Source organism: Sus scrofa, chromosome 2, assembly GCF_054392235.1.
Source record: "Sus scrofa isolate SSC_HxYL_T2T_F1_AM1 chromosome 2, Sscrofa_HxYL_maternal_Yorkshire_Landrace_v2.0, whole genome shotgun sequence".
NCBI lineage: Eukaryota > Metazoa > Chordata > Mammalia > Artiodactyla > Suidae > Sus > Sus scrofa.
The window spans coordinates 3,648,324-3,664,770 of NC_139384.1; the positions used below are offsets into that span (position 1 = coordinate 3,648,324).

General features: G+C 61.1%; 1 protein-coding gene across 2 annotated transcripts; it reads right to left on the minus strand.

The window, feature by feature from the left end:
- Nucleotides 1-1,885: 1,885 nt before the first annotated feature.
- On the minus strand, nucleotides 1,886-13,936 carry CCND1 (cyclin D1). Of its 2 annotated transcripts, none has more exons than XM_021082686.2 (5): nucleotides 13,580-13,936; nucleotides 11,792-12,007; nucleotides 11,089-11,248; nucleotides 7,462-7,610; nucleotides 1,886-5,196 (listed from the first exon to the last, which is right to left on the minus strand). In XM_021082686.2, exons 1-5 carry the CDS (start codon nucleotides 13,775-13,777, stop codon nucleotides 5,032-5,034), a joined length of 888 nt encoding a protein of 295 aa, XP_020938345.1. In that variant the 5' UTR covers nucleotides 13,778-13,936; the 3' UTR covers nucleotides 1,886-5,031. The 2 variants fall into 2 exon arrangements, with proteins under 2 accessions (XP_020938345.1, XP_084866018.1); XM_085009892.1 differs by lacking the exon at nucleotides 13,580-13,936 and adding an exon at nucleotides 12,829-13,046.
- Nucleotides 13,937-16,447: the final 2,511 nt, after the last annotated feature.

The following is a 16,447-nucleotide window of genomic DNA, read 5'->3' on the forward strand; positions in this document are numbered from 1 at the left end:
GGTTGAGGGGGAGCTGGGGAGGCTGGGGGAAGCCGGTGGGGAGGTTGGGGGAGAGACGGGGGGAGATGAGGGGGGTGGGCCAGGTGGGCCAGGTCTCAGGCCCCTAGATGGAGTTGGAAGGAACTAGAAATGCCAGGGAGATCTGGCAAAGGGCGGGCGGTGCGGCCTTCTAGACAGGGAGACAAGGCTGGGAGGCAGGGAGGCCCCTGACGAGTGGCAGTGGGGCCGAGGGAGAAGGCCTTCGGGCTTCCGGGAGAGCCGTGGCAGGCGACACTGGGAAGCTTTGTCTCAGAAGTCCCTCCAAGGCCAGTTTTTATTTTCACCATAGGCACGGGGCAGCCAACCCCCGCCCCACGCTGGGCACAGGGCCTTCGCCGTCCTCCCATGAGGGTGTGGAGGTGCCCGAGCTGCGTGGCTGGTTGGAGACGTCGGGGCCCAGGGCATCACCAGGAAAGCCCCAGGGCCTCCCCACGGGCCGCACAGCAGGAGGCAGGCCCTGGGGCTCCCTCAGCCCAGACCCTCTGTGTGCTTTTGGTGTCAGTCCTGCCCCATCTCGGGCCACCTCCTGTCCTCTTCGGCTGCACTGTCACCCTGGGCTCAGGTCCTCCCTGTGGAACAGTGGAAACGTGCAGCGGCCGCCTCCCCGTGTAGAGCAGGCCGCCCTCCTGCTTCCTCGACCGGGTCTTGCTGGAACTTCACACAGTCAGACTGTGAGCCCTGCTCCCCTGAAACCGCTTGGGCCCCTCCGTCCATGTGTGGCCTGGGGACACAGGCTGTGGATGTCGCAGGACCTGGGCTGAGCCACTGAGGTGGAGCAGAGGGACCCGGGCTTCAGGGCACCTCCCGTGGCTCCAACTGCCTTGGTCTCCTGCTGCCCGGGACCCCCTTTCAGAGCACCCTTGGGGGCAGGGGCCTTGCCCCCACCCACCTGGCATGGGGCTGTCTCTGGGGGTGCAGCAGTGCAGGCCCCGTCGCATGCCACCTTCTCCCAGAAGCTCTGGTGCTCCGGGAGGACCAGCCGCACTGAACTTGTAGCCCCCCCCCACCTCCACCCAGCAGGGCAGGCTGGTATACAGAAGGCGCTTCTTACAGGTGGTGGACAGACCTGGCAAGCGGCGACATCCTTGGCACGTGACCCAGGCGTCCTTCTGGCTCCAGAGCGCTCACGGACTGCTGGGGGGAGGGGTTGAGGCCACATCAGGGACCCCACAGAGCTGGGACCAAGGTCTGCAGATGCCTTCCCGGGTCACTCCATGCCCCCCCCCTCCCCCGGAGATGGACATGCAGCCAGTGTGCAAGCATCTGAGGCTGAGGCGGACGTCACAGGTGTCCACTGGGCCTCCCAGGTCGCCAGGCCCAAGTGAAAGGCCGCCGGCCCGCGGCCCCAATGTGCACGTGGCCCCCCTTGAGCTCAGGGCACCTCAGGGCCACGGTTCGCCTGGAACAAACCATTTGTGTAATGGGTGCTGACTTTACTTTCCTGTCTGCAAAGCGCCTGGAGGACCAGCCGGCCAGGCGTGAGCCGGAAGGTGGTCTGATCGACAGGTGAGGGCACACGTCACCCGGGCCAGGAGCCTGGTCAGAGGTGGCCAGTGCTGCTTGCCCACACTCCCCAAACTCTTCTCGGGGCCCCTCCCACCGCATCCCCCACATCTGGATTTTCTCGGGCTGGAGGTGTCACACACTCCTTCCGGTGCACAGGGGCCGGGTGGCCGTGTCCGGAGACGCTCTTGGTTGTCACCACCGGTGCCAGTGCTGTCATCTAGAGGGACACTCACGGTGCACAGGACAACCCCATCGACAGAGGACCACTTGGCCCCGGGTGTCCATGGTGCCAGGCCGGGGACCCCTGCCCGCCCCAGGAAAGAGACAAATGGGCACCACCTGGGGGTTTTACCAATTTTATTTCTAGACTTTCCACGTTTGTCTTGTTTCCTGCTGGAAACGTGCCAGTTACACATGTGCGCCGGGGAACAGGGCAGCGCGCAGCCAAACCACACAGACCCCAAGTGCCGCCCGCCCAGCCCCCTCAGACCTGCCAGTCACGGGCCAGCCTCTGGCCTTGGAGCACACCTGTCACCCCCCCACCACGGACCGGTCGTCCCTCAAGGACCCCGTTTGGTTCAGAGACGCTGCAGCCAGAATGGTTGAGGTAAGCGGAAGCGGTGAGCCTGCGGGCGGGGCGGGGCCGGCCTGTGGCTTTGGAGCACCTGGCCCCCCCCAGCCCCCCTCCCCGGCGGGGACCCCCGCCCTCCCCGCCAACGGTGCAGCTCCTTTGGGTTCGGCAGCATGCTAGGCGGCTCTCGGGCACACAGCACGGTTAGCTGGCTTGGCGGAGATTTGGAGTTTCTTTCAATTAGCATTTTGCAGTAATGAACAGAATGACAAAACAGCTCCAGAACACAGTAACAGATGCAACGCACTCCCAACCTGTAACGCATTCCAGAAGCCATTCCAATCACCCAGTGACTGAGTCCTACAGCACAGCACCACGGTGGCACGTTAAGGCATACTCGTTACAATAATAATAATAATAATAACAATAATAATAATGCAACTTTCATAGCTACACACAAGGGTCACATGGGCTGTAGAAAGAACTCCCTATCAGGGAAAGTCCCAGATCTGGTGACGAGTCCAGCAAACCAGGCCCAGGGCAGAGGACACGGACGTGGCCTGTCTCCAGAGCCGCCCGGGGGTCCTCGGGAACGCCGGCCCTTGGGGGGGCCCCCGCCAGGCCCTTTCTGGGGGGTCTCGTCCCCCTGTCTGTTTGCTGAAGCAAAGAGGCTGTGGGTCAGACAAGGCCTGGCCGCCTGGTTTACACGCGGCTAAGTGAAGCATGAGGTATCGTGAACCAGAAACCTTTTTGGAATAGAGCAGTAATCACATTAAGTCAAAATTGATCACATAAAAAAAAAAAAAAAAAAAACCCTACCAAAAAAAAAAAAAGGCATCCGTAATACATCTTTCTATGAGATAATTCAGCCTAGAACTTGGCAGTATATGACACTGTAAAACAAAACAGAACAGAAGAACTGATCCTCCAATAGCAGCAAAACAACGTGAAAGAGAAGCGTGGGGAGTCTGTCTCCAAACGGTGCTGGGAAGTCCTCGGTAGCAGCGAATGAGAAAACGGAGTCGCAGCCTGTCGCCTGGGGTCCGCGCCCGCCCCCCGCACACTCCCTCCCTCACCTCCTCGCTCCTTCAACACCCCCCCCCCCACAGTAACTACAAAAGGTACGTAGCCAAGACGTGCAAATGGTCTATACCGGTTTTGTGCTCCATCTCGTTGTTTCCAAAGAACAGGATGGGGTCAGAACGCGTCGCGAGCGCCCTGAACGTCCTGTAACTCTGACGCCTCTCGGATTGGGTCCCTCTGGCAAACGCCGGACAGGCCAAATCAGCCGAATCAAAGTCGTTGTGTTGTATCTTGGGACTGTTTCTTTTTTCCCCTCTCCTATAAAAGGACCTAACTTTCATAAACTGTACTACACCTGCAACATCTAAGGCAGAAAAGTGTGTGTCTGTGTGTAAATCACCGGGAGATTGCATTACTTTATAAATCGTACTGGCCTTACGAGCATCCTCTGCAATAAATATTCTTTTTAGCCTTAACTATAAATTATATATTTTAGTGTTTAAAAACCTTCAACGTTGCAAAACATCTAAAGACAACCCTGAAACTGCTGGTTCTCTAGGTCAGCCTTTAAGGCCCTACTTCAAACACCAGTTGGCACCAGGGGAACTCCTACACTTCAGCTTTTCTACAGAAAAGGAAAAAAAAACACATCATCCTGGCAATTTGAGAATGCACACGTCCTGCTTCTTGACTGGAACCTCGCCTTCAAAAACAGCTCGCTTCCCCCCACTTCACGAACATGCACCTGCCTTGCAATCCGCTGTGCACACACAAGCACGGCAATATTCCCAAACCATTCCACTAGGAAATCGCTCCCCACCCGCCTCCACACACAACATAAACAGAGAGACAGCCCCTAGAACTACGGGACCAAAAGTGCTTTGAAATGGAATGGTTCTGGAATATTGAGGAAAACCAAAAACAAACAAAACAAAACAAAACAGAAAAACAACCACAAAAACCAACCAGCTGTGGGTTTCACCTGGATGTGAGCTGCAGGTCTGTTGGGTGAAAAACCAGCATCTCGTGAACAAGTAACTACAAAAATAGGAAGATTATAAAAATAGAATATATTAGGTCACTATTGCGGTGGGCGCGGAGTCGGAGGTGGCTTTTCCGTCCCTGCTACGCTGGCTGGCGCCCGACAAACCGCTCAGGTGGCCGGTGCGCAGGCAGAAAGAGGACGACGAGCCTCTTTCAGCATCGGACGATGCCGAAGCCTGCGCTACTCTAGACAGAGGTGACATCGGCCACCGATAAGGTGAAGGTCACACGCCTACCTACGAAATAAAATAAACACGCACAAATGACTTATAAAGTGACTACATGCATAAGCAAGACACAGGATGCCTAGGACTGCTTTAAAGCCGTGCTTGGGAAAAAAGCACACAGGTATGTTTCTCTAGCTAAAACCCTCTTCTACTTTACAAACGGGTGGTGGGCTTTTTTTCTATTCTTTAAAAACATGTTTATGCTTTTTTTGTTTGTTTTCAACACGGAAAGAAATCACATCTAACCCTCCCCGCACACTTGCTCATCTTAATTCTACTCTTACAACAGACACAAGCACATTAATAGAAAAACTAGTTGATTATGGGGTATAAAATCCTCTATTTCTGCAGCATGACCCACCTCCCCCGCCAGCTCAGGGTCATGCAAATACTATTTTTTTCCTCGCTTTTTCTGTTGTCGTTGTTGTTTTTTAAAGACAGGTTTTCAGGTACTTTTTTTTTTTTTTTTTTTTTTTTGCCTTTCGCTTAAGTCAGAGGTGGGAGGGAGACAGAGCAGAGGGGAACGCCAGTGGTGAGGGGCGGGCCTCTCCCCCGGGGGTGGCCGGGCCTGAGCGGCTCCGTCTGGGGAGCGCGGGCCGGCCCCTCCCTGGCTGCGGCGCCTCAAATGTTCACGTCGCGAACATCGGTGGGCGTGCAGGCCAGGTCCACCTCCTCCTCTTCCTCCTCCTCCTCCGCGGCCTTGGGGTCCAAGGTCTGCTGCTGGGCCTGGCGCAGGCTGGATTCCAGAAGGGCTTCGATCTGCTCCTGGCAGGCGCGGAGGCAGTCCTGGGCAAGACGGGGTGGGATGCTCAGAGGGTCCCCGGATGCTAACAGAAAATGCGGCCTCCCCCAAGCCAGGGGGGCCGTTGCCCGGAGCCCAGGATCAACAGCGTGCACCCCCGATCGGCCCCCAGGAGCCCAGGCGTTAGGTGGCGAGTCTGCTCAGGACCCAGCCTGCCCGCCCACCTGCCTTGCCGCCTGGAGTCCCCAGCGGGGCCAGACCCCTGGCTGGAACCCCTCCCTGGGGCTCTGATCTCTGGCCCCAGGGCCCACCACCGCACTGCTGCCTTCAGCCAGTCCAGCACCATCTGATCCAGGGCGGGGAGACCCTTCACCTCTGCCGTGTCAGCCCTCGTGGCGAACCCAGCCTTCTGTGATGAATGGCGCGCGTGACCCAGGATGAGTGCTGGGTGGCCCCGGGGACCCTTTATCCCCCTCCTCTCCCGCCACCGCTGCAGACGTCCTCCCGCAGTGCCCGCCCCATGCGTTCGACGGAGAGGAGGAACCCAAGTCTAGGGCCCTCTCCTGGTCCCCAAAGCTCCCAGCAGCTCAAAGGTGCCCCTTGCTGTCGGGCGGCCAAGGTTCCCACGTCTGAAGAGAGGCCCCCTCAACTCCCGGGAAGCCACACCGGAGCTTAGAATAGTCCAGAGCCAGGTAAAGTCTCCAGGGCAGCCTCTCCCACAGGAACAAGGAGGTGGGGGGATCCGCCCCAAAGGAGTGAAGCCCAGCCGGCAGGGCTTCTGGGTGGATCCCGGGGTGTCTCCCATGGGTGCAGAGCGCCATGCCTTACGGGGGGTTCCTCCCCACCTTCCCAATATTCACCGTGGCAGATGAGAAGGCAGTGACGGTGCACATGACCCCATTTCACAGAGGAGGAAACTGAGGCCCAGAAGGTCCCAAGTGGAACCCAGGACTCCTGCTGTCCTCCCCCCGCTGGGGCTCGGATCAAACATCCAGCATGGCCTCGGTTCCAATCCGGAGACCTGAGAGCCCCCACCCAACAAATGCACCAGCGTCTGCAGGTGGCTCCAGGGGCCCTGGCTCACTGGCCCCCGGAGTGCGGGGAGGGCTGATGGCAGAGTAGAGAGCGGGGGGGGGGGGGGGGGCGCGCAGGACGGCCTTCCCTCCCCGCAGGGCCGGGCACGTCCCCCCTCCTCTTGGCCCTCCTGAGAGGAGTGGGCAGCAGCCACGGGCGGGAGGGGGGAGCAGCTGCTCGGCCATGACCCGGAGCCACTGCTGCCCAGGCTTTCCTGCATCTGAGCTCAGCTACGGTTGTCACCTGGTCACCAGCCTGATGGGATTTCTACCTCCACGGATTAAACCCATCCCTCAGCTGAGAGGCGTTTTATTTCAAATCTCATCACACCCACCTTTACCCCCAAGGGATCACGTGGAGATTGACGGTCCCCTGTGGTCTTTCCAGTTGGGGGATGACCCCCAGCAGCCAGGCAGGGACGCTCCACTCCCTGAGCCCAGAGCTGCCCGTGCCTGTGCACCAGAACCTTCCCCCTTTGGGGGGTCATGCAGGCGTCCGTCACCCACCCTCTCTTTCCTTCTGAGGCTCCCGACCGCCGGAAGGCAGACCACCAAAAAGCAGCACGGGCCCAAGCCCGACCCGGGCCGGGGTCAAGGCGGTCACTCCCACACCAGGGGGGCTGATGACCCCTCAACCTCGCCGGTCTAATTTGGTGAAGGCCACAAACCCTTGCAATTGTTATTTTAATTCTTTCTTTACAGGCAAGAGTCGAGAAGAAGACAATGACAATTGTAAGAAGAAAGATACAATCGACTCCAGCTTCAGGAGCAGCAGCCTGTCAACGAGGGGCCATAGAAACGAGTGGTCTGTACGGGACCCACTGTGGACGCTGGACCTCACAGGGGCCCTTGTAAAGCGGCCATTTATCGGGCGTCCACATTGTCGCCGGGACAAAGCTCCAGCGGGCCCCACCCCACCCCCCATTCGGGCACGGATCACTGACTCGGCCTGCCTGTGGCCCCTCTTCTCAGCTGGCCCCCCAGGGAGGGGCTGAAGTTCCCAGGAGTCCGGGGGACACAGAGGCCTGGGAGGACCCTCCAGCCCATCAGCAAGCTCTGAGGTGCTTCTCCTTCCAACGGGAGAGTAAAGGGGGGAGCTGCCCCCCCGGCCAGGGCCAGGGCCTCTGAACGCAGGCGGTCCGGACAGTCCCCCAGGTGGCCCCAGCCCATCATTTCCCGCCGGCCGATGGCAGCTCGGCTCTAGAAGCATCTAGACGCAGGAGCGCGGTCACTTACCGGGTCACACCTGATCACCCTGGAGAGGAACCGCGTCAGGCGGTGGTAGGACAGGAAGCTGTTGGAACTTCCCAGGTGCAGACCTTGCACGGCCGCCACCACGCTCCCGGCGGCCACCATGGAGGGCGGGTTGGAAATGAACTTCACGTCTGCGGCGGAGGAGAGGAGGCAAAGGGGCTGTGGGGGGGGGCTCTGCAGGATCCCTGGATCTGGGCCCCCAAGTCCCCCGGCACCTGTTTGCCACTCTAGTGCCGGAGAGAGCAGAAGCCGGGCTCCAACACCAGCTTGTGATGCCCCATTGAAAACAGCAGGAACATAAACCACAAAGAGCCCTGGGAGAGACGCAAGGGGGGCCGAGGCCTCCGGGAAGGGGACTCGGCTTGCTCCATCCTCAGCATCGCTATTCACACAAATAAATAAGAGCCTTCAGGAAAAAAGGCGGGGAAAACCCACCCACGAGGAGGCAGCGGGGACCCCCTGTACCCACACGGCCAGGCCTCCCCACTGGGCAAAGCCGGCCCCCAAATTCCCCGGGGGCCGCGGGAAGATGGACACAGCATGGCCCATCTCTGCAGCCAGACGCTTATCCCCGTTTTCTCTGCCTCCAGGAAGGGGCAGAGGGTAACTTCACCCCCTCACCCGCTGTCCTCAGCACGCCCTCCCCAAACTGCAGGGAAACTCCGCCTGGGGGCAGGCAGGGGAGGGCGGGCTGGCTCTGGCTGGCATTGGGCCAGGGTCCCCTCCTGGCAGCTCCCTGGTGCGGGAGCACCTGTTTTGCCTCTTGTAAGCCCCTCCGGAACACTTGTCATGGAAGATGGGGAAGCCCTAAGGACATCTGGGAGGTGACGCAGCACACGTGGGTCGCCTGTCACTTCCAACCAGGGATGACTGGGGGGGGGTCACCCTTTTCAGCATCTGAACCAGGGAGCCTTTTAGCCCAGAGCCGGGCCTGAGAAGGGCCGAGCGTGGCATCTCTGTCTGCCCGCCCGCCCGCCCCGCTGCGTCACTGAGCCCCAGGAACGGGCGGTGAGCTGAATGGCAGGGGACGGAGAGCCCTAAGGGAGGATGGGCTCCTGGGGCTGAAATGTCCCCCCCCAAACTAAGAATGAACAGCCTGGGCCTTGTTCACGGGAGCGGGCCGGGGGCAGGGGAGGAAGAAAGGCCACCGCCACCAAGGGGCCCCATAGCGGCTGCTGGGCGACCCCACCGCTTAAAAAGCAGCCCCCTCGCAGGCTGAGAGCCAGGAGCCAGGAATGAAGGCTTTTTGCCGAGGCTGATCAGGACAGCGCAGAAATTGCCGAGGCCTGAGCTTGGGCTCTGACCAGCTCAGCAGGGATGGGCTGTGTGCGCGTGTGCGTGTGCTACATGCACGTGTGTGCACGCGTCTTTCCCACAGCTGTTTCTGGCCGCTGCCTGGCTATCAAGAGCCCAGCAGGCCACGGCCAGTGGGCACGGGAGCTGTGTGGCTCTGCTGACCCCGCTCAGGCCCATCCACTAAGCTCGGTGACAGGCCAGCTTCAAAGAGCACTGGTCATTCGTCACCTCGCCTGCCCCAGTGCTACTCCGTGCGCACGAGCAGAAGCCAACCCCGTGTGTGGGCGACGAGGCCCCTGCACACAGGAACCCAGGTCTGCAGGCCCTCGGGGCGGGAAAAGCAGAGCCCCACCCCCGGCGCCTTAAAAGGGACCTTGCCACGTGGGGGTCAAAACATCTCCCGGGACTTTTGCTCACGTCTCCACCTCACGGAAGCTGCCTGTTTTTAGACTGTAATGTCACTCTCATCTTGAGAAGCCCTTCTGGGACTCAGGACACAGCCACGTGCGTTATGTTCTCACAGGCAGGCGGGGTCAGGACCCGGTGGGTGGGTGCTGCCCTCTCCCCTGGCCTGTCTGTCCCTCATCAAGCCCCTCCTTGGAGTTAATGCACGTGAAAGCTGGGTCGCCACCCGCCCGCCTTCAGCCCAGGTATCTGTGCTGGGGCCACACCCCCACGCCGGGCCCAGGCTCAGCAGCCGGAGGGCCGGCGCCAAGCTCGATCACAGCCTCTGCGCCGGGCTTCTGGGCTGCCAGCACCCCACGCAGGCTGCACACCCCACTTCCTGGGGTCCCGGGAGAGGGGGAGCTCCAGGCTGCCTCCGCCGTCCTGGGGGCGGGGTGCACAAGAACTGCTCCTTGCATTATCTCCAGGAAACTTTGCCGTTTCTCTGAAGCACTTTCAGCTCCATAAAAGGCTGCCTGAAGTCTCTGGAGGCTTCTCTTTTCGGAGGCATCCCAGCCAGAGAACGCCTCCCTGCCTGCTTGCTGGGCTGGTCCCTGGAGGCTGAGGGGACTCGGGTGAGAGGCTGCCCTCCCCAAAGGCGAGTGCTAAGGGGTGGGAAAGCCTGGGGAGGGGCACCCTGAGCCCTCAGGTCCATCCAGGCCAAGGAGGGTTTGGGCCTCTCGTTTGCCCCCCGCCAAGAAGGCTTCCTTGTAAGGACTCGGAAAAGGGGTTCCGTTTCTGAGCAGGCAGAGGAGGGGCAGGGGGCAGGGCAGGGAGCAGAACCTTCCCGACTCTCCTAACCCAGAAATCCCAGCACCAGGGCACCCAGACCTCAGGAGGGTGAAGGCAAGCGGGGGTGGGGGCTCTACCCCTCTTTTGAGGATGGGGTGAAAGATGCCAACGACCCACTTTGGTGCCGAGTGGCCCTGAGGTGGCCCCCAGAGAGCCCCACACAGATTTGACCGCTGAGGCCCGACCAGGATAGAGGTGGTCCACAGCAGAGCTGAGCGGGATGGGGGCCTGGGACCCCCGGTCAAGGTTCTCCAGGCATCCTGGCCCCAGCTTATAAGGTCAGAGCGGAGGGAGAGGTCGCAGGGGGTCAGGGGCAGGGCTGGGAGAAGAGGGGGCCACGCCATGTGGCTCTGAGTTGGGTTCTGAGAGACTGGCCTCAGGGGCTGGGGAGAGGGCAGTGCCAGGGAGGAGCCCCCAGGGAAGGGCCAGAGCAGTGCCGGGGGAGGGAGGGCCTCCCGCTGCCAACCGCTGCTGCCCGAGCCCGGCGATCTGAAGCCACTCCCAGGGCAGTGAGCTGAGCCGGCCTGCGGCGCCCCTGGCGGGGCCTCAGGCGGCCAAGCGCCTCTGCTGGCCGCCCCCGCACGAGGGCCGCTGCTGGCCGCCCAGAGCACGTGGTGCAGGCACTCCCGCCGGCGGCCCTGGCAGGTGGCCCAGCCCGGCAGAGGCCAGGAGCACCCCCCCCACCCCGCCCCGCAGCTCAGGCTTCTTGAGGACACGGGAAGGCTGGGGGGGGGGGGGGAGGACCCGCAAGAGGCAGGCCCGGGAGGCCAAGGTAATGCCCTTTCAGCGTGGAGCGACCCCTGCCTTGGCGGGGAGCAGAAGCCGCCGCCCCCTCCCCCGGGCACTGCCCCGTGGCCGTGGCCAGCCTGAGCTGCCCGCCCAGGAGGCGATGCCCCCCCCCTCCCTGGAGCCACCACCAACAGCCCGGCCCTCTGCTCCCCAAGACAGGGAAAAAGAGGAGGGTTGCTGAGACTGGGAGGGGCCTGGGGACCATCTCCTAGGACGCGGGAGACAGCAGCAGAGTGCGGGACACCGGACAGTGCGCGCGCGCACTCAGAGGCGGGGCGGGCACCCTACCTGTGGCACAGAGGGCGACGAAGGTCTGCGCGTGTTTGCGGATGATCTGTTTGTTCTCCTCGGCCACCGGCATTTTGGAGAGGAAGTGCTCGATGAAGTCGTGCGGGGTCATGGCCGCCAGGTTCCACTTGAGTTTGTTCACCAGGAGCAGCTCCATTTGCTGGGGAAATGGGGGGACCGGGCATAAAGAGAGGCACAGGCATGGATCCCAGTGGGACAGGGGGCGGGGAGAAAGGACTGGGGGGCGTTGGAGGGTCCGGGACCTGGAGGGACAAAGCGCGACCCCACATCTATACAGGAAGGGTGTCGCCGGCAAAGGCTCCTGCGTTTAATTAAGCCGACCCTTCCTCGAGTGGGGACCAGAAGACCGCCCACACCTGGAACGCGAGCCCGGGACGTTGGCGCAGGCTCCGCGAGGCTGCCGCTAGAGGGCGCGCGTCGCCCACTTTTCGCGGCCTTAGGGAAGCAGACGCGGGGGGAGTCGGACAGAAAGGGTGAGGCGGGGCAGCCAGGATGCGGGGCGGCGAGGGTCTCACCCGCTCCCGCCCGCTCCGCGAGAGGGGCCCCACCAGCGTGGCCGTCCTCTCCGGGGGCCGAGAGTGTGTCAGCGGCCCGCCGGGACTGCCTGCTCCCCGCACCTCCCCCACCCCCGGGGTCCCGCGGCTAACGGAGGGTCCCGGGGCGGTGGGGGTCCCAGGGTTACCAGCAGCTCGTCCGGCCGGATGGAGTTGTCGGTGTAGATGCACAACTTCTCGGCCGTCAGGGGGATGGTCTCCTTCATCTTCGAGGCCACGAACATGCAGGTGGCTCCCAGCAGCTGCAGGCGGCTCTTTTTCACGGGCTCCAGGGACAGGAAGCGGTCCAGGTAGTTCATGGCCAGCGGGAAGACCTCCTCCTCGCACTTCTGCTCCTCGCAGACCTGCAGGGGCACCGGGGGCCGTGACCGCCGCCGCCGCCGGGAGCGCCCGGCCCCCTCTGCGGAGACTTGGCGTCCCCCGCCCCGCTCCCGCCAGGGTTGGCTTCGGGTACCCGAGCGTGCGGAGGGTCGGGGCAGGGGGCGGCAGGAGCTTCTGCCGACGCGCCCCCTCCCCCGAGAGTCCCTAATGCCCACCCACCACGAAACTGAAAGGGAAAGTCCCCGGGAGGCTGGCACAGTGGAGCGGGAGCGGGCACTGCTGGGCGGCGTGTGCCGCTCGCGGGCTGCGGGTCCCCGAGACCCCGGCCCGCGTGGGTGCCTCGGGACCCTCCAAGCTTGGGGTGGGCACCAAATGGGGTGCAGGGCCGTGGGGCGGGCCGTGGGGCTGGGCGCCGCGCTCGCAGCGCCTGCGAGACACAAAGGTGGCGTCCCAGGCCGCCGAGCCGCATTTCCCCAGACGTCATCTTTTCAAAAAATATTTAAAAATATAAAAAAAATAACTGGGTACATAAAAAACCCCTGAAAATGACCCTCGGACGGTCCTTTACCCGGGCCGGGGGTCGAGAGCTCGCTGCAGGCTCAGGGGAGAGCCCCAGGAATTCGAACTCGGAGCCCCCCTCCCCCTGGGCGCGGGCGCCGTTTCCCTCTCGCAAGGGCACCACGCCGCACTTTCAGAAATTATTTTAAAATACTTGCGGTGCCCGTAGGAGCCCACTGAAGGCCTGAAAACGTGCCCCGGGCCCCCGGCTCCCTCCACACAGGTCCCCCAAGTTGAGACCCCTGCAGATGAGAGTCAGCCCCCAGCGTCTTGGGGGCCACACGACCTTGCAGCCCGGCGTGCTCTCCGGCCCAAGCTGGCCTTGCGGGGCGCCCCGGGACTCGCTGCTTTAACAAAGGGGCCCTCTTTCCCGAGTGGGGTCCCCGCACAACTGCCCGAGTTCTGTCCCCGCGCCCCTCCCGCCGGTTCCCGGTGGCCGCGCGGCCCCTCGCGGCGGCCCCAAGCGCCTCGCCGGTCGCTCCCCGCCCCCACCCTGCCCCCAATTATTAATAAACACTTTTGCTTTGCAATAAAAGAACAAAGATGGCGCATAATACTGGCACGAGTGGCCCTTGCATACGTGTCCATGGATATTAATTTAAAAATCAAATCTATGCCCCCTCCCCCTGGAGCTGGAGATTCAGCGGCCGCGCGGCGGGGAGAGGAGGCGCAGCGGGGCTCGGGCGCAGGCGGGGGCTGCGCGGTGGCGGTCCAGGCGGGGGCTACAAAGGGCGCCCAGCCTGCGGGCCCACACCCTGAAGCCAACTGGGGTGCCCTTGACAGTGGCTTTGCCCGAAGGTACACGTCTTCGACCCCCCCCCCCACGAAGGGAATTTCTAATGACCCCACCCCCACTTCTTCCTCGTTCAAAAAATACCCACAATATCTATATATTTTGGAATTACGATTCCTAGCAACACTCCAGCAAACTTCAAAGTTGGGGTGAGAGAGAAGGGAGGGAGATGAGTGGCAAAGAAATGTGGGTTTGCGCAACAAGTCGCAGAAAAGTGCTAAGAGAGCCGCCCGAAGCCCCGCACCTCCAGCATCCAGGTGGCCACGATCTTCCGCATGGAAGGCAGGATTTCCTTCTGCACGCACTTGAAGTAGGACACGGAGGGCGAGCAGGTCTCCTCCGCCTTGAGCATGGCCCGCAGCACCCGATCGTTGAGGAGGTTGGCATCGGGGTACGCCCGGCGGATGGTCTCCATCTCGCAGCACAGGAGCTGGTGTGCCATGGCTGGGGCTCTGCTAGGCGGCTTGGGGCGGCGGTGGGTCCCGGGCTGGGTCCGCGTTCGGCTTTAGCTCCTGCTGCCCCCGTGCTCCCTCGAGCTCTTCTGCCCCTCGCCGGAGCGCGCGGACGCTGCTGCTCGCTGCTACTGCGCCGACAGCCCTCTGGAGGCTCTAGGACTTTGCAACTTCCAACAGAACTCCCCTGTAGTCCGTGTGACGTTACTGTTGTTAAGCAGAGATCAAAGCCGGGCAGAGAATGGGAGCGGGAGGGAGGGGGGGCGGGCTCAGGGGGAGGGGGCGCGGGCGCCGAGCGCCGGGGAGCGGCGAGGGGCAGAGCCCAAAAGCCATCCCGGAGGCGCCGCGCCTGCCCTAAGCGGAGTTGCCCCCGAAACTTGGTTTTCATAGAAACGCAAATCGCCCCGCGGGGAAGAGGGGTGCAGGGGGGTCCTGTCCACCCCGAGTGGGCCCCTTAGGATTTGGGGGGTTGTGTATAGGTGGCTCTGCAGAGGGGGACGACTAGGAGGGCGGGCAGGCCACACGCAGCCGGGCAAGACCGCATGGAAGGGGGACTCTGGGGTTCGGTGACACCCTCTACCCGAGCCAGGAGAATGGGTGCATTTCCGAAAACGCCACGAGGGCACCCACGGGCGGAGAGGCAGCCTAGGAATCTTAGCTTCTGTGTCTTCTTTCATTTTCATCAACACGTGTAAATTTCAGGAACCATTTAACATTCAGGGACGCAGAGCCGGCAACCCTTGTGGAGGCTTCATTCCGGCACACAGGGGGGTCGTTGCAATGCCCGAGGGAGGAACCCTAATGGTTAAGCATATTTCAGCCTAGCATGCGCTCGCTCAAAAATAAAATAAAATAAATGCCCGAAAATTCCAGCAGCAGCCCAAGATGGTGGCCAGCGTTTCCTTCATCCTGTCCTCCGCGCCTGGGGGATCTGCAGGCTGTCTTCCCACCTTGGCCAGTCCTTTCTTGCGGGGGTTCCCCAATCCCCCCATCCTTGCCCTGTCCTGGCAATTTAACAGCTAGAAAAACACCCTGAAAGGAAGGCTGCAAAATACTGGTCTCTGTCCTGCCTCATTTTTAAAAATTAAAAATGAAGTTAAATCCCTGGAACTACTAGTCCCCTCTCCGCCTGGGACGAGACCACCGGAAGCTTCCTAATTGGTTTTGTTGGGGGTGTGGACCTCTCTTCACCTTTAGAATTTGCCCTGGGGCTGCATTCGTGAGCCTGACGGGGATGGCAGGGGCTGGCAAAGAGCAGAACAATTACAGGTTACAGAAATGGCTGTATTGATCTGATGATTTTAAACAAAACCTATGTATCTTCGTGGTTATACAAGAGTCCCCAATATTATTCCAAACTTTTAAGACATATCAAAGAATATATGACGTTTTTTAAAATTAAAGATTCAGGCTCTTCTTCGGTGCTTATTTTTAAATTGAAAGAACATTTTACGCATACTTCACTTTTTATTTTTTTTAGTTTTTACACTACCTGACCCCCATTAAGAAAAATGTTCATTTACTCCCCTCAGTATAGTTTGGTGTCATCAAACCACCATACACCCTAAGGTTAAAGGCTCAAAGAAAACTTATTAAAAAGCCCCCTCCCCTTCGCAAGGGCGCACGCAATACCAACCCCCCTTCAAGGGAGGGTTCTTCCCGCGCCCCCTCCCCGCCGAGAATTAGGGTTTACTAATATTCCAGGTCCAGGCAGCTAATTACCCCCGGCTCACACCTCGGGATCGCTGGGTGGCGGGACCAGGGAGCACCCACCGCCCTGTCCCCGCCCCCGCCGCCCCCTGGCCCCCAGGCTCAAGTTGGCCCCCGGGGCGCTAGAGCCTTGAAGCCTCAGCCCGCGCACGAGGGCGGCCGGGCTGCTTTTTCATTCATAAAATCCCGACCGGGCGGCTGCCGGGATGATTTATGGGGCTGCGAGCTACCACCCGGCTGCTTCTGTCCCGGGGGGCGAGGGGCCCGAGCCCCGCGTGCGCCTGGACCTGGCCCGAGGCGGACTGGCAACGATGAGGGGCAGCGGGTCACAAAGAGGATCGCCCACTCAGGCAAAACGGGCTCCGGGTCCAGGAGGGAGCTTCCCCCTAACTCGGGAGAAAGACAGAGGAAACTGGAATTAGCATGAGCCAATGGGGGCGCGGCGCTGTTACTAGGCGGACCGGGCAGATCTCGACAAGGAACTTAGTTGAGTTCCCCGCTCAGGGACAGGCGCAAAAGTGCAAGCCCGGTGGACGAGCGTGAAGAGCCGTCCAGGAACTCGCGGGAGAAGCGCTGGAATTTGGGGCCCCGCGGGGAGCGCTAGCGGCCCAGCCCCCACCCTGGGGAGCCCAGATCTGGTTCCCCGGAGACCCCGGGAGGCGGCGAGGGGAGGGCAACAGTCTCGGCCCTTGAGAGCGGCTGCTTCTAGGAGAACGAGGGAGGCGTTTTGATTTAAGTTTCTTTTTTTTCAAAGAGAAAAGCAACTTTAGAAAACTTTGCTGTTTAACGTATAATTTTGCACTGCCTTTAAAAAACCCACCACGAAGCAGGAACTGCGAGTTTGGGGCTCATTTAAAGTGCTCCGCGCTATTTCTTGGAGACCCTTTGGAACAAAGGGCCAGTGGCCCAATCAGAAAGGAAACCACGTTGGTTGGGACGAAAATCCAAAA